At 34.5% G+C, this 27,400-nt stretch overlaps 1 protein-coding gene across 1 annotated transcript; it reads left to right on the top strand.

Moving 5' to 3' along the window:
- The first annotated feature begins 1,221 nt into the window (after positions 1 to 1,221).
- On the top strand, positions 1,222 to 25,455 carry LOC131031274 (uncharacterized). Its single transcript, XM_057962351.1, has 10 exons — positions 1,222 to 1,579; positions 1,731 to 1,814; positions 13,682 to 13,791; positions 13,898 to 13,948; positions 15,356 to 15,499; positions 15,604 to 15,693; positions 16,667 to 16,773; positions 17,729 to 17,813; positions 24,658 to 24,859; positions 25,156 to 25,455. Exons 1-9 carry the CDS (start codon positions 1,468 to 1,470, stop codon positions 24,754 to 24,756), a joined length of 882 nt encoding a protein of 293 aa, XP_057818334.1. The 5' UTR covers positions 1,222 to 1,467; the 3' UTR covers positions 24,757 to 24,859; positions 25,156 to 25,455.
- Positions 25,456 to 27,400: the final 1,945 nt, after the last annotated feature.

The raw sequence follows: 27,400 nt of genomic DNA, 5'->3' as shown, positions 1-27,400 counted from the left end.
ATTCTTCTATTCAGATCCTTGGCTGTGGCTCTGTTTGATATCCGTAGCAGTTTGTTATCACTGTGTCACTTCAATTATCCATTGTTTTACTGTAACTTCACAATTTACATCCAAATTTGAACTCAAAAGAGGGAGACAACAAATTGGTAAATTTAATTAGTGTTTCAACCCTTTTCCTAATTAAATTGTGCCTAGATATATTGAATTTCCTCCCCTCTTTTAATGTTTTGGTCCCTTAGTAAGATTAGTAATTTTTATTATCTTAATTGGTCAACCGTAATTTTACAACCAAAATAGGATCTAATAATTGCAATAATGTAAGAAATTAAATGTAGCGGTGAGAGATACTCCACTCTAAAATTAATGATAGAATAATTATGCTAATTCTATATAGAATTGATTCACCACTATTTAAAAATTGATGTCTTCAGTTTGACTATTTTAGAAATCATTGGGGTTTGATGTCATGAATTCAATATCAAGTGTTGCAAACTTGGTCTACTACATAGATGTGATCAATTTTGTTGGATCAATCTAATGAATACGTGCTTGAAAAGCTATTCATTTTTATCTTCTAGATCCTTGAACTTCTCTAAGTAGTGTCTAAGGACACCCTTTAGGAGTTTGCCAACTTGATAGATGATCATGTTCTCATTGGTGAAACCCCTTTAAGAAGCCAGGTTAATGACAATAAATGATATTGAAGATAACATATGTAGACATGCATATGACCTAAATGAGGTTGCTTGCAAATTTGATTCACATAGAAATTGAAGTTTGCATTAATTGTTTTCTCATATGAAATTAAGTACACATTTAATGTCTTTAAATACCTAATATGACAACATGTTGCACAAATGTGTGTTAAATCAATCCATAATATCTAGTCGTAAAAGAGTAAACAAATTTGATTTTTATTTTATTTTAAGTTCATTCTCAAATATGTTAGAATTGAACCATATCAATCTCAAATCACTTGAAAATGAATCTTAAAATAACATGATAACTTTGAAATAATAAACAAATAAATAAAAATTAATTTGAATGAAAATAAAATAAAGATGAATAAATAATAAGTATATAAAAATTAATACAAGCAAATATATACAAAGTTAAAACAAAATAAATGTTAAATTAAACATTAACTTTAAAAAAGAGATTATTAAATTAAGACATTTCAGCAAAATGAATAGAAAACTAAATAGGAAATTCCATGTATGCGCTAATTTTCCCTCTATATGAGGATCGACGACTAATAATAGAAAAAAATAAAATCAAAGAAGTTCTTTTGTTAAACAAAAACCAGAGATAATTTCATTAAACCCTAAACCCTAAACCCTAGCTGCGACACCGCTAACGTCATTTCACTGTTTTACACAATGCTAACTGAGAACTCTCTAAGTTAGGGAAAGAGATTCAAGAAAGCAGTTGAACTACAGAGGCTGAAGTGAGAAATCTGCAAAAAAGATGTTACGCAGGAATGTTAGATTGAGGCGCGAGTATCTGTATCGGAAAAGCTTGGAGGGAAAGGAGCGCTTGCTTTATGAAAAGAAACGTAAAATTAGACAAGCATTGGAAGGCAAGTTTTTTGGATTTGTCTTTGGTTAATTTTTCCCCCTTCTTTAGCATCTTCAAGTTTGCGAACTTAATTTTGTCTGAAAATTGCAGTAGAGTTTTCCTTCTAGTATATTTGCATTGTAAAAAGTAGTGTGCAATTTGTGCGTATGCAGAAGGGAAGCCTATACCTACAGAGCTTAGGAATGAAGAAAAGGCTTTGCGCAGCGAAATCGATTTAGAAGACGATCAGACCGCCGGTGAGCAGTGTTTTTTCTTTTTCTTCTTCTTTTTCTTATTGGTGAAGTGTTACATTTTAAAAAATATAAACCCTAAGCGTAGTTTCCTGAGCATTAGTTGACCAACATGTAAATTCTGTAACGAAAATTTCCAAATCCTTGGAAGGTGTTTCTGTTACACGACAAGATCGACTTGTGGCACCGCACAGGATATGATGTTAAATTTGACACAAAAGTGTTTTTGCTTCTTGGCGAATCCTGTGAATTTAATCGGAGCTTTGTTTTTTCAAATTCATTCTTAATTTCATGCAGAGCTGTTATTGGAACTTTAAGCATCTTCCATGTCAGTCTTCTGGAGCAAGGATGAGTTTCCTTAAGTGGAGGATGAGAAGCCAGGATGGACATACACAGATTAAAAAATACGAACTCAATAACTTTCAGAAAAATAGGAAATTCTTCGGCTTTTTTGATTATACGCATTTTAAACATTCCAAAATTTGAAAAAACTCACCAACGTAAAAACATACCCATCTATGAATTGAAACTTAAATTTTCAAAAGTCGACAAACATTAAGCTTAGATTTCGGTTGCCTTAGTGTCCATAACAAATTTTAAAAATGTAGGCTAGGCAGCCCAAAGATTTGATTTGGACTCCAGACTTAGCAGCAAAAAAGCAAACAAACTCATAATTACACAAAAAAGGAATTGATGCATTTGGAGAACACAAAATTCTGGTTTGATTTTGTCATAATTTAAACATTACATATGTTAAATGACTCTTAAATTCTCAAAATTTGAAATATATAAGTTTCAAAGTCAAACAATACATTATAATAGAACAAAATTATAAATAATAAATGTATAATAACACTATAACTATTTACATATGATGATATTTTAAAAAATATCAAATATAATCTACATTTTTCTCTTCTAACACGTAGTGTTGTATAATTTTTTTGGCCTCAAACTAGAAGATAAATTAATATCAAAATGATGATTGATTTTTTTTCTCAAAATTGTTTATTTTCTTTCATTGCATCCAACTTTGTTGCTTTTGCTGCTCCTCTCTTCGATTCAACAAGATTTTCATTAGTAATTGGGACATCACTACGTTTTTTGAGAGTCCAATTAGCAGAAGGATTGATGTCATTCAAGTTGATGGTATCATGAGAAGGATGCTCCACCTTTGTGGTTTGATGGCGAATATTGTTTTGAATGAAGATAAGACCATTGAGGTGCTCCTAGGTCAACTTGTTTCTCTTCTTTGTGTGATGTTCTCAATTGTGTTTACACATAAGAAGATCTACAAGGTTGGGACAAATAGCTAGTCTTTGAAGATTTGGTGTGCAAGCACCGTAATTCTTCTGCCCTAAAAGTACAAAAATGACAAATATAGCAATCAAATATAAAAAATTATTGTTTGTTCAAACTTTCAAGTTTCTAGTTTCTACTTCTAGTATCAAGTTAAAAATTAAAGGATTTTTTTTTGTACTTGGTTGTTTTTTCTTTGAATTGCTTGATCTGAAGAAAACAACCTCCCATATGCACCCTTGTAGAACTCCAACTCATCAGGAAGTTAGTCTCTCTCTCATTTTCTAGCACCATGTTAACAATGCATGAAATGCTTGTCATGACCTCTTCCCTTAAATGTTTCGGAGAAGTAGAACTTGGGGTTTAGGTAGTAGGCCAAGGCATGTACTAGTTGATCGAGCTGGTTTGTCCTTCTGTGATTAATAATGCGGCAAATGATTTCATGATTTTTTTTGTTTCCACCATAGTAACGTAAAATGACCTCTTTGGCCTTATTTATGGCCTCATATAGGTAATTCATTGACATGCTATTTCTATCCACCAAATGATAAATCTTGACCAAAAGTTTTGTCACTAAAAATATTGAAAAATTGAAATTATACAAACTTAACATAAAAAAGAAGATAATTCCATATAAAATTTATTGTTTTATTTGTTACTTACCTTGATTGATTCCTCTACATTTTTGATGAATAAATCATCAAAAATTGTTCTTGTAATCTTATACCTTTCATTTTCTGGAATATGGAGACTTTGTCTAGGCATAAGACAAACATTTGCTTGAGAGAAGGAATTGTGACAATAATACTTTGCAAACTAAGGAAGTGGCTAGCAAATCTTGTCACTCATGGTTGAACAAGCTCCTTGGCATTTGTGTGTTTATGGCTGTATATAAATTGGGTAACCTGTTTGACTTATTCAACCCCACTTTTGATGCATCCAATTTCCCAATGTTCTCCAGCATCAAATCTAGGCAATGTGTAGACAAGGAGTCCAAGAAATAGTAGGATGCCTCTCCATAATAAGTCTCTTGGTGGATACGTATGTTGCTGTGTTGTTTGTGATAGGTTGGACAGTATTCTCAACCCTAACCTCATGAATCATTTTAATTTTTGTCCAATAGATTGCATAAAATCTTAGCATTTTTGATTTATGCTAGGCATCTACAGACTTAAAAAATATCAATGTGACTTTAGAAGCCATAAAAGTTTAGGAGAGTCGTATTTCACTCATTTGTCCAGCCACCTAATAATGATGAAGCCCTTTCTTTGGCATACCTTTTATTGATCACCAACCATAAGCTGTGCATTTTTATAACTTGTAGCAATTACCCACTCAAATTCCTAATTGTTGGTGTCTTAAATCCAATACTAGCAACTGCCAATGTATTCACTAACCCTTCCGAATGTGGGCTGTTTGCCACATTAAAGGGTAAATTCTAAATTATTGTAGTATCAAAACTTTGTTGCTGCCATCCTAGCCTGGTACCTTTAAGTGAAGTTTAACTCTTGGAACATTGTGTGGAATAAAGAAATTTGGTGTTGATGGAGAAAGAAGATGGCTAGAAGTAGAACCCTTATAGAGGAAAGCAGACAAATGTTTGGGGTAGCAAGGAATTTGTACATAAATTAGGATTAACATTCATTGCTGTTGCTATTGTTCCCTTTGCCCTCTACTTCTCCATATTTTCTTTTCATAATTGACAAGTAAAGTATCTATTTCTCTCATAATCTCTTGGGGCATATTAGGGCATGTCTTCACATCATGTCCATATATTTTATCAAGCTGGTATTTATTTGTATTAATTGCTCGTCATAAGAAGCTGGCATTTAATACAATGGACTTGGCCCTTGACAACATTGGGCATCCCATACTTTTGTGTAGGGTCTTTCTTACCATTCATTTGTGTTGAACTTGACATTTCTTATTTTAACATAGAAAAAATTTAAAAAATCAGTAGGTTTTTGGAAAAAATGATATGGCAAAGTGACAAACATTTATAAGAGAAAGTAGAATGCAAATACAATAGAAAAACGAAAGGAAATGGGGGAGGGGCAAGGGGCAATATCTGTTCCCTTAGGTTTTCAACTTACACAATTTCAAAAAAGAAGAAAAGATACACTTTAGTTTGGATCTTTGAAATTGCCATAAATCTCCTTTGAATCCATTCTCTTAGCATGTTTTTTTCACATGGATGTTGAAGACATCTTTTATTGGGTGAAATAAGATTGGAAATGTCAAAAAATGAAGCGAGATGCTGAAAATTGTGTGGGTTTTGTTATAACTTGTTGCTAGGTGAGATTGCAAAAAAAACTTGTGGCTCAGAGTAGAAAACTCAGCCAACTCATAGGGGAAACTCATAGAGTACTTGTTGACTCAGCATTGTGAGTTGTGGTGGGTCAATTGAGTACTTGCCAAGTTTTCAAACTATGGTTTTTATGGATAGAACATGGATAAAAATATCCACTACATAAAAAACATTGTGTGACATGTTATTAATCATGATATTACATCAGTGTTAATGTCACGTGACATGATAATATCAATGATATCAAAATGCTAGTAATGAATCATCAACTATCACTATGTAATTATTTGGACTCATCAACTTACATGAGTTACATACTAGATGCTTCACAATCATCACTTTCATTATCATATTTTGAATCATGTGTCTCATCTAGTTATTAAATGAAACAAAATGCTAATATAGAGCATCAATGATCATTATACCCTTCTTTAGAATCATGTTCTTCCAAAAGTTATATGTTGAATGCCTTGTCATTATCACTTTTGTTATCTGTTTTTGAATCATATGGCTTATTTAGTGGGTCTCAACCAATCCTTGGTTCACCTCTTCCACATCTATATGTCTTGCTTTATGTTATGTATCTTCTAATCTCAGGACACAAGGCAATGCACAACAATTAGATTTTGCTTTCTTTTAGAGATAAGCATATTTGTCTATGTAGGGTTGATCTCCAACCCCATTGAAGCACCATGGCTGTGGATCTCTATTCTCATATATTTACCACAATCCAATGTTATAATTGTTTGTGCCTTATCTCTATCTAACATCTTTGTAATGGTCCTCTTTAAATCCTCCTTCACTATGTTATCACTAGTAGGAGGTACTCTCCCATATCTCTACCCGCACCAATTATGGTTGAGTACTTCTGTTTCCATGTGCAATAGAGTGTTCATTAAATTCTATTGTTATGTTACCATGTTGTTTAGTCTCTTGAACAACAACTTTCGTTTGGCTGCACTTCATAAATTTCACAATTAATGGCTTCGCAACTTGTTTCAACCATTTTGAAGTTTCTCCCAAAGAATGACATGGTCCCCTAAAAGGTTTAATCTATTGATGTTTTGAGAGGTCAAGCTAGTGCAACATCATCAACAAAGTTACTTTGTAATGCAATTTGAGCATTCTCAAATGCTTTCCCAAGGTCTGTCATGCCTCCAACTTGATTCACTGCACTTAGGAAATTGCTGTTGATGTTATTGTAGCTTCGGTAGTAATCCTTAGCTGACTACGATCAAATATGTAATTAGCCTTTCGGCTTTACATATTTGTATGGGCCGTTTAATATAATCGCTTTGTTAATAAAGTATATTATTAAGTGGGCCAACTTGGAAAGTTCGCCACACTTGAGGAAAGACATGTGGGTTTGAATAGAGCCGACCCATTGGTGAAGAGTCACCCACATATGGGTATAAACAAGATCGGTTCCCTCTCTACAATTATTCGAAGGAGAACACACAGCAGTGTTATAACACTAGCAGACTGAATTTAGGAAAGATGTGCTCGGGGGTGACGATAGAGTTTATCGTTTATGGTTGGGAGGGCAACACTGTGTCATTGCCCATGGTTAATCGAGCACACCGCATATTAACATGGTATCAGAGCAAGTACCGATCCTGGCTTATACAACAATTGAATCAGTAAGTGGAATTGCAGCCTAATGAAGATCAACTGGAGTATTAGATCGCTGTCAAAGGTGAATGCAAAAATCGCAGATCCCAAAATGAGTGTTTCCTGTTTAAAAATCGCATAGACTCATTGTTGTATGATTCACTGTCATTATGAAAGTAAAATTCGCTATGGTGCAATACAAATTAGAATCGCCTTGTCTCAAAATGGAATTCAGTATCAAAGGAATGTACAGTCAGATGTGTATCGCCAAATATGATCAGAAGATTTTAAATCACTGAAGTGAGTAAAATCGATGTTAATTTGATCAAATGAAATGATCAAATTTGGAGCTATCGGCGTCCCAAGAGTTCGGTACCTTATCGTAGATCATTAGGTGCTTGTATTTAATAAATTGTTTTATGATGTTCTTCAAGCATCGGTTGTAAGCAAAATGCCTTATTGTAAATCACTATGGTTCATGTATTTATTAAACACATGAACGATGCACATATTTAATGCAATACGGTTGATCAAAGACATTCAAGTTTATCACAAACAATGGTCAGCCACCTCTGCATTTACTGATCAAACAACTTCACCATTGTGGGTTGTGTCTGTGGTTTGGATGTTGCTTGTTTCTTCAATAACATAGGCATTTCCTTGTTGATGGAAAGCCAGGAGTCTTGGGTGTATGCTCTCATTTTCAGTCAATAAAGGAAGAAGTTATAAATATGTGGATACTTTTAGAGCTCCTTGCAGCTGGCCAACTATTGTGGCTTCCATATTTTGGAAGTGGAGTGATCCACATTGGAGGCAACGCTGATGGCCATTGTGCATAATTTAGTTACAGGTCTGGTACAGCAGCGAAGCAGGCCTGATTCGCTCGCCATTGGAGCAGACAATTCAGATCTGAGTGCATCCTTGCGTTTTCAGAAAAAGTAAAGTGGCTGCATTAGAATCAATAAAGAGATAAGTATTTCATGGTTGAATAATGTTCATATTAATTCATACATTTGAATAGTGAATCATGTATGCTTCTACCATAGATGGACTACTCGCTGAAAACTCGACGAGTTTTAAAAAACTTGTGAGGTTTTTTGCTTGGCGAGTATTTATGACTTTAACTCGCACAAGAAACTCGCCGAGTTCTTAGGAAAAACTCGTTGAGTTTTTGGTGAGTCTTTCACAAAAACTCGGCGAGTTTCCAAGAAAAACTTGGCTGCATTAAAAAAAAGGCCCAAACATGTCAAAATTTATCTATTTTTTTTTTCATTTTAGTCTCATTCTCTTCATCAGAATATATACATGAAATATAACATTTAAGTATAAGTTATACTTTAAGTTATATTTCATGTATATATTGATAGGATGTTTGAGAGTGGTTGAAGATCTCTAGGAGTTATAATGCAAATTCTAGGTTTTAGAAGATCTTTTAAATTTTCAGATAGTCAAATTTCAGTAATTAGTAGACTCCTATTAGCATTCTCTCGCTCTCTCTATCTCACTCACTTTATCTGTCCCGAATTTTAGACCTATCTATCTCCCTATCACTCTTCCTCTATCCCCCCTCTCTACCACTCTCCATCTGACTCTCTCCTCTCTCCCCCAAGATGTAGACCTATCTCTCTACCCCAAGGTTTAGTGACAAGAGTGAAACTAGAAATTGAAAATTTTGAAGGTTTCAAGGTGGTTATGGCAGATGGATTCACTACTCCATGCACACAAAATCCAACGTCTAAGCATCTCATTAGGAAGATATCAAATAAAGGAAGACTTCTATGTGGTGAACATGGGTGACACAAATGTGGTATTGGGCATCCAATGGTAACATTCCTTAGGAAGTTATTACCAAGACTTTCAAAAGATGGATTTTTGTTTCCAACACAATGCCCAAGAAGTAATACTACAAGGCCTATTAGATGGGATTCCAAGAGTGGTATAATCCAAACGAATGGAAATAGCTTTTAGTCATGGACAAGTGGAGCGGGCAGCACAATGCATGATACTTGATAGATCTTCACTTAATGAAGGAAAGACTATACATGTTGACATTGAATCTATCCTAAACAAACATAAGGTCTTTAATGACATTTCGCCAAAACTGCTGCCTAAGGGGGTTTTTGAACACACTATAGAACTAGAAGAATGGGCCAAATCCATTATTACCACACCCTACGACCACCTGAGAAAATATAAAGAAATTGTGAAAACTATTAGGAATTACTTGAAATGGAGTATATTCAACCTAGTTCTAGCCCTTTTGCTTCCTCCATAGCATTAGTAAAAAAGAAGGATGGCACTATGAGAATGTGCATATATTTTAGAGCCCTTAATAAAAAACCCATTAAGAACTGTTACCCCATCCCTAGGGTAGATGAATTAATTGATGAACTTAATGGGACAATGTACTTCTCAAAGATAGACCTACGTTTTGGGTATCATCAAAAAAGGATGAGGAAAGATGATGTTCCCAAAGCAACCTTTAGATGTCATTTTGGACATTTCAAATTCCTAGTCTTACCCTTCAAACTAACAAATGCCCCCACTACTTTTCAATCTTGCAGTAAACTCTTGTTTAGCAAACAATTAGGGAAATTCCTCTTGGTGTTCTTCGATGACATATTGATTTATAGCAACACTTGAGAAGACCGCTTAAGACATATCGATGAAGTGTTGGGGATACTTGAACCTTAGTCATTATTTGCTATGATGTCCAAATGTGAATTTAGAGTGGACAAGATTTTGTGTTAGGACACAAAATCAATGCCCAAGTAGTTAGTGTTGATGAAGAAAAGATCAAAGCAATAATAGATTGGCCAAGACCAAGAACCTTAACTCATCTAAGGTTGGGGTCCCAAGTGCGGGGGGGGGCTTCCTAAAAAGTTTTAGTGGGTGATGCTGAATTTTTAAGGATTATTTTAGAGCGGGTGGTCTCATGAATTTGTAGTGCAATTTAAGCTTAAAAGATTAAGTTCCAAAATTTATGGAAGCTGATTGTCTCATGAATTTCATTATTTAGCACATTCAATTCAATAGAGTAAATAAATATAAAATTACAAAAATAATAATTGGTAAAAATCTGAAATACTAAAAATGATTGACAAGTGGCAGAAAAAAAGCATAAGCTGGTGGGGCAATTTCTAGCCCCCCACCTATTCCACTCACTCAAATCTGCAGTCCTAAAAAGTAGGGGCTGCTAGTCTTGAGGAAAAGATTCCAATCAATCTCGTTGCAATTTTTTTTTTGCTTCATGGGATCTCCTGATCCTTAAAAATAGATTTTGAAGCCCTCCCCACGAAAATTCTAGAAGACTCATCAAATTATTATAAAAGGAGATTTTGGAAGGGTTTCAGGCATGTCCAGATGCTTATGGATTTTGATTTGATGAATTTGTCTGATGCTTTGCATTAGCTGAATCTCTGAGGACGCAAACCTTTGGCAGATTGGTAGAAGGGCTGGACGAAACCCTAGTTCTTCATGGAGTGATCGTAGGGCAGTGGTCACTATAGAGCAAATTTGTGAAGTCTCGTTTGGAGGCAGATTTGATAATTGATTCAATAATAAATATGGATGATCTGCCAGGAAATACTATCATGGGAGTGGGGTGGCTTAATTTCTGAATAATGATATTGCCGGTGAGTTCTCATAGCTGCTCTTTCAATAACTGCGTTTAATTTATTAAGTATTGGTGTTAATAAAGTCTTGCAAATATCATTATCGTTGCTTCATAATCTTTTTGGAGAACTATTATATTGGTGGCACAGCCCATCGGGCAAATACTTTTGAAGATTAATATTATGGGCTGATAGTAGTCGTTAGTCTGAAGTCTGCATGATACGTGTGTGGGACCCGACTCTTGTTTGCTTTTCCATCATCGGGAGAATAAGTAAAATTAATTGATTGGTATTGGCAGATATACTATTGAAGACAAATATTAGCGGAGTCCTGAAGTTGTGACTATTGTTTGAGGTAAATTAAGTGGAACCTTGCTATCGGAGGGTGACATTTCATATTGCCGTGGCTAATATTTGTCCAGTGCGACACCAAGGTTTGGACAAGTAGTTCTTTTGGGACCAATCTTAATTTAATGAGAATCTTCTAAAGTGCAGGCATAAGAAATATTCAATTTTTTCTATTGCCGTGAACATTCTATTGAACTTGATATATTTCTGCAATGGCTCTGCAAAATTACGGGGGTCCTGCTGTTGGATCATTCATGCTGATCACTGTTTGACATTTCTGGGCGCCATTCAGTCATCTACTCCTCCAGGCAAAAGATTAAGTGCTCACGCAGAGGTTTAGACTGCTATAGCTGATGTAATGAATGAATTTGGGAAGTCACAGGCACTGCTGAGGGATGTATGTCTGAGTTATTCCCTTTCTGGGTCTCAAATCAGAAATTCTGAGTTTACATTTAATATTGCGGACCTCTCATCTTCTTCTTAGACAGCTACAAGGTATTTCTGAAGATTCTGAGCATTATAAGTTTGATATAATTACACAGATCTGCAAATAAGGTCAGATATTCTCATTATTGGTTTGTAATCTGCATATATGTTATATCTGCAGTAACTGTTATTTCATTATATTTATGTTCTCTTTTCAAATATTGTGAGGGCAACAATGTTTTCATGAAATATGAAAGGTTGTTGATTGTGGACAGCATGATATTCATTTTCTATCTGAATTGGCAATAGATATAAACCCCAAACATAAACTATAATCAGAAATCAGATAGCAGTGGGTTGTGTGCCAAGTGTTTGACGAAATGTCAAACCGACCTATCCGAAAAATTTAAGGGCAGAATAAGAAGGGATTCTTACAACCACATTAGGTTTTATCCCAGAATCGGAGATGCATTTTATACATAATATATAGAGCTGTATATGATGTGTAATATTAGTTATTGTTCAACTCTCATTGGTCAGCAAGAGAGACTTATCCGTTTTAAATTATTATTTCTAATGGCTTTCACAATAATTAAAATTCATGGTCTCACTACAATATATGAAAAAACACTTGCAACAATACTTACAGAAACACAAATTTATATGTATAAAAATACAACAATAGAAGCCAAAAGACATTTCAATATTCTCATTTTAGATGGTTTTATATGGTATGATTGAATAATAAATTTTTGCGTGCCTTCTCTAAAATAATACTGATCATAGCAGCAAAAAATGTTCTTGGTAATAACTTGGCAAACCAGAAGATAAAGATGTTTTCAAAATATTGGGATTTAACTGGGAAAATAATTGATTAGGATTTTTGGAAAAAAATGCTGTACAATAAAAGAAAAAAGTGGAATCAGTCAGCGATTAATTGGGAGATAAACTTTTTGATGATTTACCTGTTTAAAACAGGTGAAAAATTGGGGAAATTGTTGGGAAAAAACTGGCACAAGTGAGTTTTATTGAAAATCACAATATTCTGAGTGAAAACGCTGCAGAAATGGCTGAATGGTGGGAAATTGTGTTTTCTGCAACTATTATCAACAACTTAAAACATTAAATAGAAAAAGACAAACCCCCAACTACTGTATGATTTCCATCACCTTGCTACAATATTGAAACACCATTTTTACCCCACAATTAAACACACGAATTGAACAATTTGTCAAACATTTAATTATTAATAGTCAGAACTCACGTATTGTATGCAATAGTTTTGGCATCTCTTCCACAATGGAAGTTACAACTTACAGTTTTGCTAGGATAAATAACCTCTATAAGAAAAATGTTATAAAACCCATGAATATTCAGAATGCATAGATGCAAGCTACAGGAGCTCTTTCTTCCATAACTTTCCAAATATGTATAGCTACATCCACTTTCTCCCATGAATTCTCATAGTCATTATATGTTGTACATCATTTATCACAATATTTGCTTCATTGACTCTGAAAATCATTCTTCTTGAGAAAGTTTACATCCTATAGTTCACAGTTCAACCCCACCAATAAAAAAATAAGATTTTCTAAAAGAAGAAAATTATACAGCAATAATAGTAAGGATAAACATAGTAGAACCCCATTCCTGGGATCAATTAGAAAGTTAATGACCTTGGACTCTTATTTTGATGGCTATGAATTTAATCAAAAGTTGATAAATGGATTGTGATGAATAGTAGGAATGTTATTTCTATAAACTTTTATTATTTTATTAATCACACTTTCTTATATATGTAAAAAGATGGGAAAACACAATTGAAAATGTTCCTACAATGGCATATATCATTATTCAAGATTGCAATATATTTAAGTGTTTTCCAATACCATTATTTTGATGTCTAGTTATTATGTGCCCGATCCTCAGCAACTTATCTCAATTCTACATCCTTCAATAATGTTTTCTTTTCATTTTTTAGTATTTTACACTTATATCTCAAATTCTTAACAATGGGGCTAGTACAAAATTCAGGGAACCAAATGCCTCCAACAAAAGGATCTGGCTTATTTCAAATTGACTATCCTTTTTAATAATCTAGTTCGTAACCATGCAAATCAATTTACATCAGAAGAGTTATTTCATTGTTAAGTTTCAATTATACTAAACTTAAATAACAATGATGGTTTTGGTTCTGTTCTATTTTCTTCTATTTAATGCTAGTGGAATAAACTATTTTTTTATGGATGTTGCTATGAATGAAATAGTGCCAAAATCAAGTATTGATGATGAGTATGCAAATGCATCGGAAAGGGATCCAAAGATTTTGTTGAGTACTTCTCGAAACCCAAGCAGTCGGCTTACACAATTTGTCAAGGTTAGTTGTTTCAACCTGCATGTTTTTCAGTTTGTGTATTATGGGGAGTTGATGTTTAGGATTGAAAGTGCCAGGTTTGCATTCATATAGTAATTATTTATTGCAGGAACTAAAATTTGTATTTCCTAATGCACAAAGGATCAACCGAGGTGGTCAGGTTAGTTATATGTCTATGATTTTCTTGCAGCACTTAATTTGGTGATGTATTATTTTTGTTTCAAATTTTTTGTTTTATAAATAAGAAGCTTGTATTTGTATGCATTTTCCGGTGACTTATATTGTACTTGTGAAAATTTGTGTGTTCATTCTACAATTGACCTCCTAAATGCTTCACGTTTCTTCATACATCAACAGCTGTGTCTGTGCATTTTTCTAGGAGAAGCCAGAATTATAAGGCAAACACAGTTAAGCCTTCCAGCAGCATTAAAAATTCTAACTATGAAGTGGATGATAAGAAATCACTTATAAAATCAAGTTATTAAATAAATAAATTTTGTACTGTATTTTCTTCTGTCTGGAAGATCAGGCTAGAAAAAACTGCTTTCCATTTATAAAGGTTCAAATATCTGTAGGAGCTTGAGATTCTACTCCATGCACTTTGTGTTGTGTAAGTCTTTTTAAAAAAACTGAAGACACCTAAAGTGAAGGGACCCCAGACCCAAAAATGTTGGTCAGGTGCCAACACCCCGGTGGTGCTGTATTTTCCACAAGGGCTCAAGTTAGAGTAACTTGAAATGATTTCACCAGCATACCAACAGGTGTTATGTCCATCCATCAACATTTCAAAATCTCATTCTAGCTAACAAGTTAACTAAAGCAGCAGTTTACTCTTTACCATCCCTATTCTGCAACCAATTCTACCAATCTAGCCAAGTGTGCCCAAGAAAATTTCTGAAGACAAATCTACTTATTGAGCCAATCATCACATATCCATCAGATTTGCTACAGGCTTTCTTGAAATTTGCATTTTGGTATGGATCTACAGTTTGACCATAACCTATAATATTTTTTTAAATTGTCCTGAAACTATTTACATTATGTAATAGAGCTGGGAAAAATGCGCTCTGATTTTTGTGTTTATTTGATCTCTAGAACTTTTGTAAGATTGTTAATCTCTCTTTGAGTCTTTAATTGTCTCCATTCAATATTTAGGAAGCTAAGTGTGCAAAGTAAAACACACAGTTTTCCTTCTATACAGGAAATATGGTATGCTGCTAGTAATGGTCTAGACTCTACATGTTTTTGTTTCTAATTTGGATTTTGAGTTTCAAGACATGTTGTAAGCTTTAGCAATGTATGTAATCTCTTCTCAATAGAAAATCTGGTGAATTTTTTTACTTCTTTAAAATAGTTTGGATTAGTCTTAATCTTCATTCTTTTTGAGAGGTGTGCTGCTTGGATTCTTGATTCCCTCTGACCCACTTTTGCATTGTATTTTTTGTTATAAAATATATAACTCTTATAAAGATGAAAGGAAAAGATGATAGGTTTATTAATTTCATAAATGATTTTTGCATCATCTTCTACAAATTCTCCTGTTTGTTAAATAAAAACTGTGTTGTAGGTTATATCTGAAATTGTGGAGGCCTGTCGCTCCCATGAGTTTACAGATATAGTTATGGTCCATGAGCACCGTGGGGAGCCTGATGGGTTAATTGTGTGCCATTTACCCTTTGGTCCAACTGCCTACTTTGGATTACACAATGTGGTATGCTGTACAATTTCTGAATATCTGAAATTGGCCTTATGTGCACAAGTTGAATTTTCAAGAAAGAGAGGATTAAATTTCGTCAATGTTTTTTTAATTCACAGGTGACAAGGCATGATATCAAAGATAAGAAAGCTGTTGGAACCATGTCAGAGGCTTATCCTCATCTTATTCTTCATAATTTCTCCACCAAGGTATTGAAAACTATTTTATGTATTAAAGTTCTCTTTTCTTTTTTTGATGATACTTTCACCTTACCTGGAAGATGGTCGCTTTTGTGTGCTTGCACGGATTCTGCATTTTGTATTTGCCATGTCCATGATGCTGGCCTCATAATTTTCCCATTGTGGACAACAATTGTTTTGTTCTTTGTAGTTTTCCGAAGTATTAGAAGCTGCCACTGCATACTTTTTCTTAATTACTTTTTTTTAGTTTTTGTTCCTCTCTTCCAATATAGCCTGTATTGTAATTCTAGTTATGACAAATTTCTGTTTTTCAGTTTAATGCAAATCACTTATAGAAGTGTATACAGCTCACTTATCTCTGTGAATTAGCTATTGTTCAAGTTATAGTCCCTATGCATTTCAAATAACCTAAGAGAAAGGAGAAATTGAAATCTGTTAGATCAGTGGCTCAACAGATCCATATACTTACATCAAATTGTGTGTCACAGAGGACTGATGAGTTCTAAAGGTTCTTGCACTTTTCTGTATGGTCTGCTTTCACAAGTTAAATGCATTTTATTTGTTGTTTTTAGAACTAGTTAGCAGCTGCCAAAATTGATATGCTTTCAAAATTTTATTTTGTTTTTTGATTCTTCTTACAATGGGGCAGGCATTTTTTCCTGCGCAGGAGGTTCCTTTCGAATTATCTTCATGTTTCCTTTTCTTCCTTAATAATTTTCAAATTTCTGATAGCTATGAAATATCTGTTTTATAATTCAATTACATTCATGGTACCTAATATGATATCTAATGCATTTGATTTTTTTCTTTATCTATGTCGCTTGTTGGCATGCTTTTTTATCTTTTAAAAAGCTGGATGGTATTTTCTTTTTCAATTATTGATTTCTTTGCATTCTACATTTGAAATATACCTTTCATGTCAAGTCCTTCAATGTGCATCCTTTCTACATTGTCTTACTTTTATTGTTTTGGATGGACAAAGCTTGGTGAAAGAACTTCAAATATTTTGAAGTATCTATTTCCAGTTCCTAAGCCTGATTCAAAGCGCATCATAACATTTGCAAACCAGTCAGATTACATATCTTTCAGGTACATCTGCCCCCTAAATTGCATTTAATCTGCTCTAAGATTCAGTTGTATTTTTTTAATCATAATCAAAAGATTATCCTTTGTAAGTGTATTGTTTTGTAAAACACTTTTCCATCTGTATTAACAACTAATGAAACTGTATTAGGCACTTAAGAAATATCAACTCTTATTACAGATTTTTAGCTGACTTTTGATACTGATGGTAACTGAAGTAATGATTCATCTCTCTTCATCTCCCAGAATTGATTTGCTTTCTTTGAAGAGATAAACAAAATTGAGAGTCATAAACTATAACCATCACTAGGGTTTTGAATGGAGAAACAGCAGTCATCAGGAAACTCCTGTACAAGGTTGAGGACTGCATCCCCATTCACATATCCACATCATCTGATGAGTATAGTTGCATATGATATATCCATACCTTTATTCATTTACTTGTGAATCTTAATTTGAACAGCATTGCTGTCTTCATACTGGCATCTGTACCCAGTATATATTTTATATAACTACTAGATTTTAGTATTTTACTGGTTGTCCCTGTCTCCAGGTATTGTGCAGATTGAATTTTGGTTTTGAAGGATCTACATAATGGATTTGAACTGTGTTCACTACAAAAATGAGTCCCATGAACAAGATAGATCCAGGGCAAGTTCTGTACAAGTTCAGTGATTCCATTTAGGTTGCCAAATTCGCTCACACTTCTTAGTCTAAATAGTTAAAAAGATATGTCAAAACCCGAGGTCTAGAGAGCCACAAATCTATATAAATAGAATGAGCAATATTGCGTTGTTGTTTGTCTGGTTTTGACATCAGTTATCTATATCTGCAGGTCTATTGTTTTATTAACCACATTAAAAATATTTAGCAGTCTGTTTAATTGAATCCTTTAATGTACTTGCCATTCGATTTGCTTTCATTATTCAATAGCACTTTGACCAAGCTTATGAATTCACAGGCATCATGTTTATGAAAAACCTGGAGGTCCAAAGTCAATCGAACTGAAGGAAGTTGGTCCTCGTTTTGAATTACGTCTTTACCAGGTTGGATATAACGTTCTTTTCTACATGCTTGCCTTTTTGATATTACAATTATTCAATTCACAAGATACATTTGTGGCCATTGTTTAGGGCTTAGTATACTTGGAAGAATGCGAAGGGAGTACTGAGGGGGGCATAAACTTAATTCTTCTAAAATAGTAGCATGTTGTATATATCTTTACATCTTGTATCCAACATAATTTCTATTTCAGATTCTGAGTGACCCTTCATTTGAACATATTTAATTATGTAGAAAACTCGTATTAATATTGTTTACACGGTTTACACCATGGCACTTGAACCTATAATTTGCATTTAATTTGTATCTATGGAAAAAATCCAGTACAAAATACCCAATAAAATGAACAGACATACTATGGAAAATGTGTTGCACCCAGAATGAAGAAATATGCTGCATAAATTTCAGAAAGTAAAAAGATTTACTAGATTTATAAATGAAGAATGATAAATTTGAAATAATTACTTTTCAGAAATGAATAATTGCATGATAGTGATATTGAACTATATTTTATGAAAGTCCAGTAGACCTCAGAAAACAAACTGATTCAAAAGGTATTAAAAAGATCAAATGAAAGATTCTCAGCCGCCATATATTTCCTAGAGAATTAACTCAATTCCATAGCGTTAGAGATATGCTATCAGAAAATGTTTGAAGTAATTATAGCTCCTACTTTATGTTGCACAATATCCTACTTTACCTATATTGTGCTTAAATAATATGAAAGGTCTTTTTGTAGTAGCTGATGGCCATGTAGAACTACTTATTTATGTGATTTGCTTTTCGATGTTTTATTAGTTACTAGAAAGTTTCAAATACAAATCTGGTCTATGTTAATTAGCTCAAGCTACATATATTGAGAACATTTTTTTTCATAGCTACCAATCATAGTTCACAGACAGAGTATCTTGGAGAATGAAGGACAGATAAGGACAAGGAATGAATATTGTTGACAATCAAATATCAAGATTGAAGAGCTGCATTTACCAAAATTGAGATTCACAAATTTAATGGTTTAAAATCTCTCACTTCGATATCGTAGATGGAGTGATTGTTTGACATCAATGAATTATTGACAACCAAATGGGTAGACATAACCAGTCTGTACTTAGAATCTCCACAATTTACATGGTAAAGATGACTAGAGGAAAGTAACTTCTCACTCAATTGAAAGCTATATACATTATAGTTCCTGCATAAGCAATTCCTTCAGTCAGTTTATGAGGTTTCAACAAAAGGGAACAATGGATGACTATATATAAAGCTTTCTAATGTTGAGCTTTCTCTCAAATGAAGAAAAACTAGATCTGTTTTTGGGGGCGTGTCAAGGAAGTAACTCAACATGTGGTGCAACTTTTTGAGCCTAAGGATATAACTGATGCTATGGTGTAAGCTTGTGGAGTGAAGAGTAAATAGTCAACAGTTAAGAAAAAGTCCTTAATAGGATTCCATTATGTTGCATTCTAGCAGTTGTTCATCCACAATAAATCAGGTTAACTCTTTAATAATTAAAAGAAAGAAGGGCCAAGTGTTTATGTTTCAATTGTGATGAGATTCAGCAGAGGACATAAATGTACAGAGAGGAAGCTATTCTACATCGAAGGAGCATAGGACACGGAAGAGGGTAGGATATTGAGTTACAAATAGAAGAGGAAGAGCCATTGTTGGAACAACAAATCATTTGTCATGATCTTGTAGGTGTCACTGCACACAGGAACACTCGATGTAAGAGACTCTTTGAAGAAGCAAATAGTTACAATAATGATTGATTTAGGGAGTACCTGTAGCTTCATCGACTGCAGATTAGTAGCACATCTCAAGTGCTTCACTTACCCTGCACGGGAGTTCCAAGTGATGATAGTTGATGGTAGTATAATCAGTTCCCTGGGTAAGTGTCATAGCCTTAAGTTGGAAATGGGTGATTATAGGTTGGGGAGTACTATATTTTCCATTCCCATGTGAGATGCCTATATTGTACTAGTAGTACAATGGCTGACTACACTAGGGACTGTCAAGATGAATTTCCGAGATCTTTCTCTAAGATTTCAGTCAGAGGAATACATAGTATAATAGTAGGACTTAAGGAATTACAAGCAAAATGCCCTGAAATGGTTAGCTCCCATTAAATGGTCAGAATGCTAAAAAAAGCCTCTTTAGGATTGTAATGTCATCTTTTCAGGATTGCCCTAAATCTTGCCCTAAATCACAAATTTCATTCAAATAAGAGTGTAAGATCGTCAGGGTTATAACTTTGCCCTTTTAACAAGATAAACCCTAATTTAAGTCCTGCAAACATATTAAATAATATGAGATATCTAATACATAATTCATAAATCTCAATTATTTCCATTAAGGTTAGCAATCACACAAATGAGTACCAAATTACCAATGCATATAATTATCCTAATCCATTAGGTAGATCTAATCTCAGGAGAGTTCGAATGGAGGAGCATGATAGGATTGGCCTGAAGCAATCTTCACACTAAGCCTAGGAGCAGACACTCACCCTCTTGGCTCCAAGTGGTAGGCACATTGGACATCCAACATGGAGTGGTCTACCTAGTGGAATGCTTGTATCTGCACCCCCTATCCAGTTTCCTTATTCCATTCTCTTATGACTGAGGGCATGCAGGATTCAATAGTACTTCTAACAACCCATCCACATTATGGAGGCCCTTGGGAGATCATACAAGGCGCCTCAGGTCTATCCATCAAGCCCAGGAGCATGAAATGACACCCACCATTTGGCTCAAGGCCCCACTTGGAGTTGCTCTACTTGAATGGAATCTTGTGCTACTTGCATCCCTTCTATGTACATTCTCTCCTCCATAATGGGATAGTTTGTTGTTTTAAGTATTAAAGAGTTTTGCATATATACTCTATTACGCATAGACATCATAATGGCAAGAATAGCAACATATGAATATATATCAGCAACCTAAGTCACAAGGTTCGCCATTCAAAATTTAGTGAACTTCAAAAAAATCTTAAAAATTTGTTCTAGTTCGCCCTAATGTTCATATGTATTATGGCTCACGTTTTTTTGTGCTTTGGCTGGGATTTTCTATTGGCTTTGTTGGGTTTCCTTGAACCTACATTGAAAAAGTTTGAAATATTTTTATAGTTTCCCCCCCAAAATCTGAGTCCTCTGTGTGTGGATGTTGATCACTCAAGCAAACGAACTAAATTGGATAAATCTGTGGCGGAATCGACCCTATCCCTCTATCTCTCTATTTGAATCCTTTCAAGCTCTCTTTGATCTCCGAAAGGCTGCTCAAATTGGCATGCATGCAAGTATCGGAGATGGAGAAGACTATAGATGAATCGGATAATTGAAAGGAGAAAGAATACGCTGAGGAAGAAGGTGATGGCCCAGAAGATCATTTTGATCTGGATGATCTTTGGAATCATCATAAAATGCTCGAAATGAAAAATCAATTGTGGGAGGAAGGCGGATTTTTGGGCAGACCCTTAGAATGCTCACAAACCATTGAGGGAAATAGATGGTACAGGTCACATAGAGCAGCTTCGCAACACATAACGGTGGAGGGTGGCAGACTATGAGTGAAGGGCAAATAATGAGATCAGGGATTCTTATGAGTGGATTGATATATAAACATTCCCAATCTCCGAGGAAGTGAAATCCGCACATAGGATCTGTCTCAATTTGAGGAAGATTTGTCTCATGCATGGGAAAGATGAAATAATATGGTGTGGTTCTAAAATGGGGGAGTATTCAGTGAAAAAATGCTACGCCATTCAGAAAGCCCAAAGCAAGATGAATGAATGGCTCATGAAGCTTTGTTGGCGTTCGATGGTTCTTCCTAATGTGGGCATATTCCTATTGATTGCACTCCATGAAAGAGTACTGACAATTGAGCAGTTGTAAACATATGATTTTCACAGTCCATAATATTGTTGTGCACGATTTTTTAATTTGACTCTGTAAATTTTTCCTTTTGACATTTTGGATTGAACTCAATGGTCCATCATCAAGAATAGAGCAAGACAAGAGAAGAGAATTTAGGATTTGTGGACCCAGCAAGTGACCAGTTGGTAGCTATCAGAATTTATGGACCCAAGTGCTCCCTATGCAGAAAAGAGTGAAATAGTAAACCATCTATTATTGAGCTGTCCCTTCATGAGTAAATGTTGGGATTGGGTGCAACTTTCTTTAGGATGGATTGGGCCATGCCAGGGTGATCTATTGGAATTCCTATCAAGTTGGCCACAACCATTAGAAATGCTCTTTGAGTAGATATTTGGGTTGTGGCTCTGTTAATGGTAGTGTGGCAAGTATGGAGAAAGAGAAATGGTAGGATATTTAATGATACAAGCATGAATGAGGAGGAAGTAATTAGAAGAATCAAAAGAGGCGTATGTGAGGTGGTGAACTCAAAATGTCTTCCGAAATCCATTTCCAAATTCTCATGGTAGGATAATGAAATGCAAAAACAGTGGGGAGGTCTAAAGGTACCGAAAATGGAAGTTAGCGACAAACAAATCAAAAGAGGGGAGGCTAAGTGGGTGGCTCCCCTGCGTGGGAAATTGAAAGTTAACTTCAATGGGGCTGCTAAGGGCAAACCTTGGGCCTTGGATCTGTTTGCATTATTTGAGATGATCAGGGCCGATTCGGGTGGGCTTTTTCCTGGAAACTTCAAACAGCTACCAACAATGAGGTGGAGTTGGAGGCATTAGCGAAAGGTCTATGGCTGTGCAAAGAGAATTTTTTTGATCAGATTAACATTTAAGGGGACTCCTTACTATGCATAAACATAGTAAAGAAAAAAGGAAATCTCAAATTGGAAATTGTAAGTGTGGATTGCTTGGAAAAAATGGAAGACTTTTTGATTACTTATATATACACAGAGGCCAATGGAGCTGTGGATTTGTTGGCAAACTGCGGGGTCATTCAGGAGGAGGTGGAGATGGTGGATTTCAACCATATGACATGACTGGATCTTGATGAGATGTTAGCGAAGTACTAATCAAGGATGAAAGTGGCTATGCATTGGCAAGGGATGTCAATAGACAGACATATTGATGGGAGTTGTGTTTAGATAACTTATTGGGAATAAGATCACATCAGAATCGGAGGACAATCTCTCTTGTGATATGTGATAATATGAAGAGATCAATGATTGTTTGATCCATTGATGTGGACATAAGGCAGATAAAGTTGGAGAAAAACACAAGAGGAAGTACAAGTCGCTGGCCTTCTTGATGGGAAGGATTTAAGTACATATATAATAATAAAGGCACCAGTATGATCATCCTAATTCTCCTCGAGATAGGGTGCATTGAACTTGGGAACAGAAAGACTATTTCTTTGGATTGGATCGAAGAAGAAAGCAGCAGAGCAGAGTATTGTGTGATGGCCGACGAGGAGATAATGGGCGTGCGGTGTATGTGCTTTGAGGAAGGGATTGAACAACAAATCGGGCGGCTCTTTCAGCTCTCTTGTGAAGCAGAACAAGATGCAGTAATTAACACAGTTGGTTGGGCAACCTGGGCAGGAAGACACATGCACGATGGGAGAGTATACAAGGTATACTTCTTCAATGTTGTCCAGATTTTGGGAGAATCTCTATGGGGAATTAGGTTTGGGAGGTTTATTCTGGCAAGAAACAACTATGATGCAGTTATGGGGGGCCATTCACTCCCTTGCTGTCTGACCAGTAGCTGGTTTGTTTGCTGGGATATTTGATGCTAGTGTGGTGAATAGAGGTAAGGAAGCGGACAAAGCTTTGAGGCTGTTTAGGGAAGGAATTGAGAATGGCAATTTTGAGGAATTTGCTGCTCATTTGAGCAATAATGGAGATTTGTTTACTCCATCTCAGATAGAGAGGATGTATGAATGTGCTGATGGTTCTGTAATTTATTTTTCTGATTTTAATATAGAGGGAGCTACCCCACGTTTCTTTTAATCCAAATTTTCATTTGCTGATTTTTTCCCTAAACGATTTTTGCTGCTATGATCCTGACTATGAATACACCTGTATGCATCTGTGAATACACATGTTTAGGTACACATATAACTAATGCAGGTCGAAAGTATTTGTGACAATCATAAAATATTTTGCATGCATGACAGCATATGAGCTCTGACACCATAGTTTGAATTATTTGCCTGTGTAGGACAGCAGCTCTCGTTAATTGTTCGTTCATATATTTGATATTTCTTATCTGCAATTATAAGTAAGATTTTCTTCATTTCACATGACACTGATGGAATTCTCAGATTTGATATTTTTATATGTCTATATTTACCCTACAGTTCAAGATTTGCTTGCTGTCAAAGTTATTATTTTTTTATTCCTTAAACTTTCAGGTTTAAACTTTCATGTCATTCTCAAGTAAGTTTGATAATTCAGTGGTTTAATAAGTTTTGCTTATAGTTTTACAATGAATATAAGTTTCCTTTTTTGTTGATTCGGCAATAGTTGTTAATTAAGGACAGTCTGTTACACATTCACGTATGTAAGAACTGAGAAAGTCGGTTGAATCAAATATCAGTCCGACAATTGATGAATGGAGCATTGTGATGGTTTATGTTAATGATGTGATTGATTTTTTTCTCTATGTTGGATTGCTCACCTATGTAAGAACTGAGAAAGTCAGGGTTGAATCAAATATCTGTCCAACAATTGATTAATGTAGTGTTGTAATGGTATATGTTAGTGAGGTTATTGTTTTTTTTAATCTTTGTTGGATTGCCCATATCTATGAAAAAGTAAATGCTACAGTGGAAGCGAACTTTGCTCTGAATATGCAATGGAATTTGAACTCATTATTTATTTTCCTTATGCCGCCCTTTGTCAATTGCAGATAAAACTGGGAACACTTGATCAAACAGAAGTTCAGAATGAATGGGTGATTAGGCCTTATATGAACACAACCAAAAAGCAGAAGATTCTTGGGGCTTAAGGGTTTTTTGTTTTTTTCACATATGAAAGGCCATTATCATCTTTTGGCTGTAAGAAAGCATTGTGGAAGCAAATGCATGTGGCCATGCTGCCAAATTTCTATGGTATTAAAGAAAGCTGCTTGGCTTTGTTTGGCTTCTTGTATTTGTGTTCTTCAATATTCTTAGCATTTCATTTGGAAAAATCTGCATTATTTCTTTTTTGTGTATAGCTATTTCATTTATTTCACTAAAAAAATAGTGCATCTTTTATTAGTAATGTCACAATAAAAATGGAATTGCAGATAAATTTATCAACAACCTGTTGTACTTATAACAGTATACGTAGGGTATTTGAAGTTATGTACCGTACAAATTAGTATCTATTGCAAAAAAAAATAATATTGAAGTGAAATGTGCAGGAAATGGGACCATATCAGGGAATGAGCACTATTGTTTTTAGGCATGAGTTTTTCAGTCCATGAAGATTTATAGCATTTGGCTTCAACTATGTTTTTTGCATCAATGTTTTGGATCACACTCGGTGATCTATTACCAAGATTCTAGGATGAGCACTATTATTATTTATTCTTTGAGTACAGTAGGCAGTAAAATCTAGAATATTGGGTATGTAATTACAGATTTCATTCCAATCAAATGTATATTTTTTGGGATGGCTATTGCTTTTAATTCAAACTCATGCTCCTCAATCCTTGAAAACATTCATAAGTGTTATAGCATTACGTACTTTGGATGTTCAGTCTCAGATTTTCAGTTTCAATTTTTTTGATTTTCAAAATATGCACAGAATTCTTTAAAACAACTTTATATCCTTGTGCTTGATGATGCAAAAATTATATCCCATGGGAAAATAAATGATATTTCACAGAGTAGAATTACTTGGAATTGAGTTTGTCTTCCCAAACCAAATTATATTTAATCAAGAAAGATCCATGAAACTGAAAAAATATTTAAAAATTCATGAAAATAGTTTGTTTTTTCGTTCTCATTTCATGCCAAATATATAGCAAGTGATATAAAAATGAAATAAGTCTGAAAGACGTGAGATATTGGCTGATTGCAATGTATATTTGTCTCTGAGTTTTAAGTTCCAATCTAGAGAATTAATCTTTAAGTAACTTACAAATACTATAATATCACAAAACAATAAAACAAAGCTTATTAGGGATAGTTGATTAGGAGGTGTCAAAATGTGGTGTTGTAGCTCCAATGTCATTGCTCATTAGGACTTTTTTGCGGTTGTTATCAAATAATTCCTCCAAGATGGTTGGATCTATGTCAAACAAATGCTAAATTGTTAGTTCACTTAGATAATTAGGTTTCTTGGAGCGTATGGTCAAGCACATTGCAAGTAATCATTAAAAGCCAAAAAAATTTGAAGGGTTGGCTCTAAAATTCGTGTTATTATCTATTTTAGAGATTTTGGCTCCTATACAAAATATATCCACCATTGTCTGGACCAAAATTATATTTTTTTTATCAATATGCTATCTATATCATCCTACCTATAGTATTTGGTTTTAAGGTGGTTATAGAATTTATAACGCATATGCTTGAGAAGAGTCTCGTTTACCGGTATTCAAGCAATTCTACAATGGCTGCTCATTTACATGTTATTTTTGAAGTTGTTACAAAATAACATTAGGCTTACAATCTAATGCATGCACCTGAGAAGGATCTCTTTGTCTATTGGTGTTCAAGCAATTGTACATGTTTGCATTTGGATTTGTCATTGATGTCTTCTGCATTGTCATCACAAAATGTTCATACATCAGTATAGAATGTCAGATAATCTGCACGGATTGTTCATACATCAGTATAGAATCTTAGATTATCTGCACTTGTATCAGATGCGTGTCAAGGCAGAATATGACTTTAATGATATGCAGATAATTCTATTATTCTTACCAGTTTTAAGTCAATGTTTCATAGTTTGTGACAGCAGCAAGAAGCATTTCGTTTTTTTTAAAGAGTATTTCTCTTTGCCTCGACTTATACTCGGCATTTTTATCTGAAATGATATCTGAAAATAAAATTCTTAAAAGCGCAAAATGATAGTCTTATATTGGTTGCGTTGGTTGTAATCTCCAAACAAATATTTTTTTTGTTATTGGTTTATGTGTTCCTGTCATACGTATTACAATGTCTTTGTTTGTCATTGCTTTCTTAAGGGGTGGTTTGTTTGGTTGTATGGAAGTTTTGGTTGGTTACAACCTCCCAATTGCTGGCAGTCAGTTGTTCCTATCGGTTAAGAGAGGAGGTGTTCCATTTATTGAAAATTGGAGTGAACATATGATGTGTTGTTGGTATCAAAATGCAAAAAGCGTTTCATATTCATTGTGTCTTAAAAGGATTGATATGTGAAGAGAAGTTTTGATATCATTAATCATTGGAAGTTGGAATTACTGTGCATATTGACAATGATACTATGAATAGCGTGTTCACTGAGTTGTGTAACAGCTTTCAGAAAAAGGGAAGGTAACTTTTCATAATTAAATGTAACAATGAAATAGTTCTGTTTCAGTCTTTCAAATGAATTAGCAGTATTTTGATTATATCACTCCAAAAACATTCTAAGGTTGCTGATAAGTTTTGTTGCAGAACTTGCTGACAATGTAGATATGTTTTTCAGATTTGTGTGAATTA

This window comes from Cryptomeria japonica, chromosome 8 (assembly GCF_030272615.1).
Source record: "Cryptomeria japonica chromosome 8, Sugi_1.0, whole genome shotgun sequence".
Taxonomy (NCBI): domain Eukaryota; kingdom Viridiplantae; phylum Streptophyta; class Pinopsida; order Cupressales; family Cupressaceae; genus Cryptomeria; species Cryptomeria japonica.
Note: the sequence above shows the minus strand (reverse complement) of the source record. Positions and strands in the feature narration are given on the sequence as shown.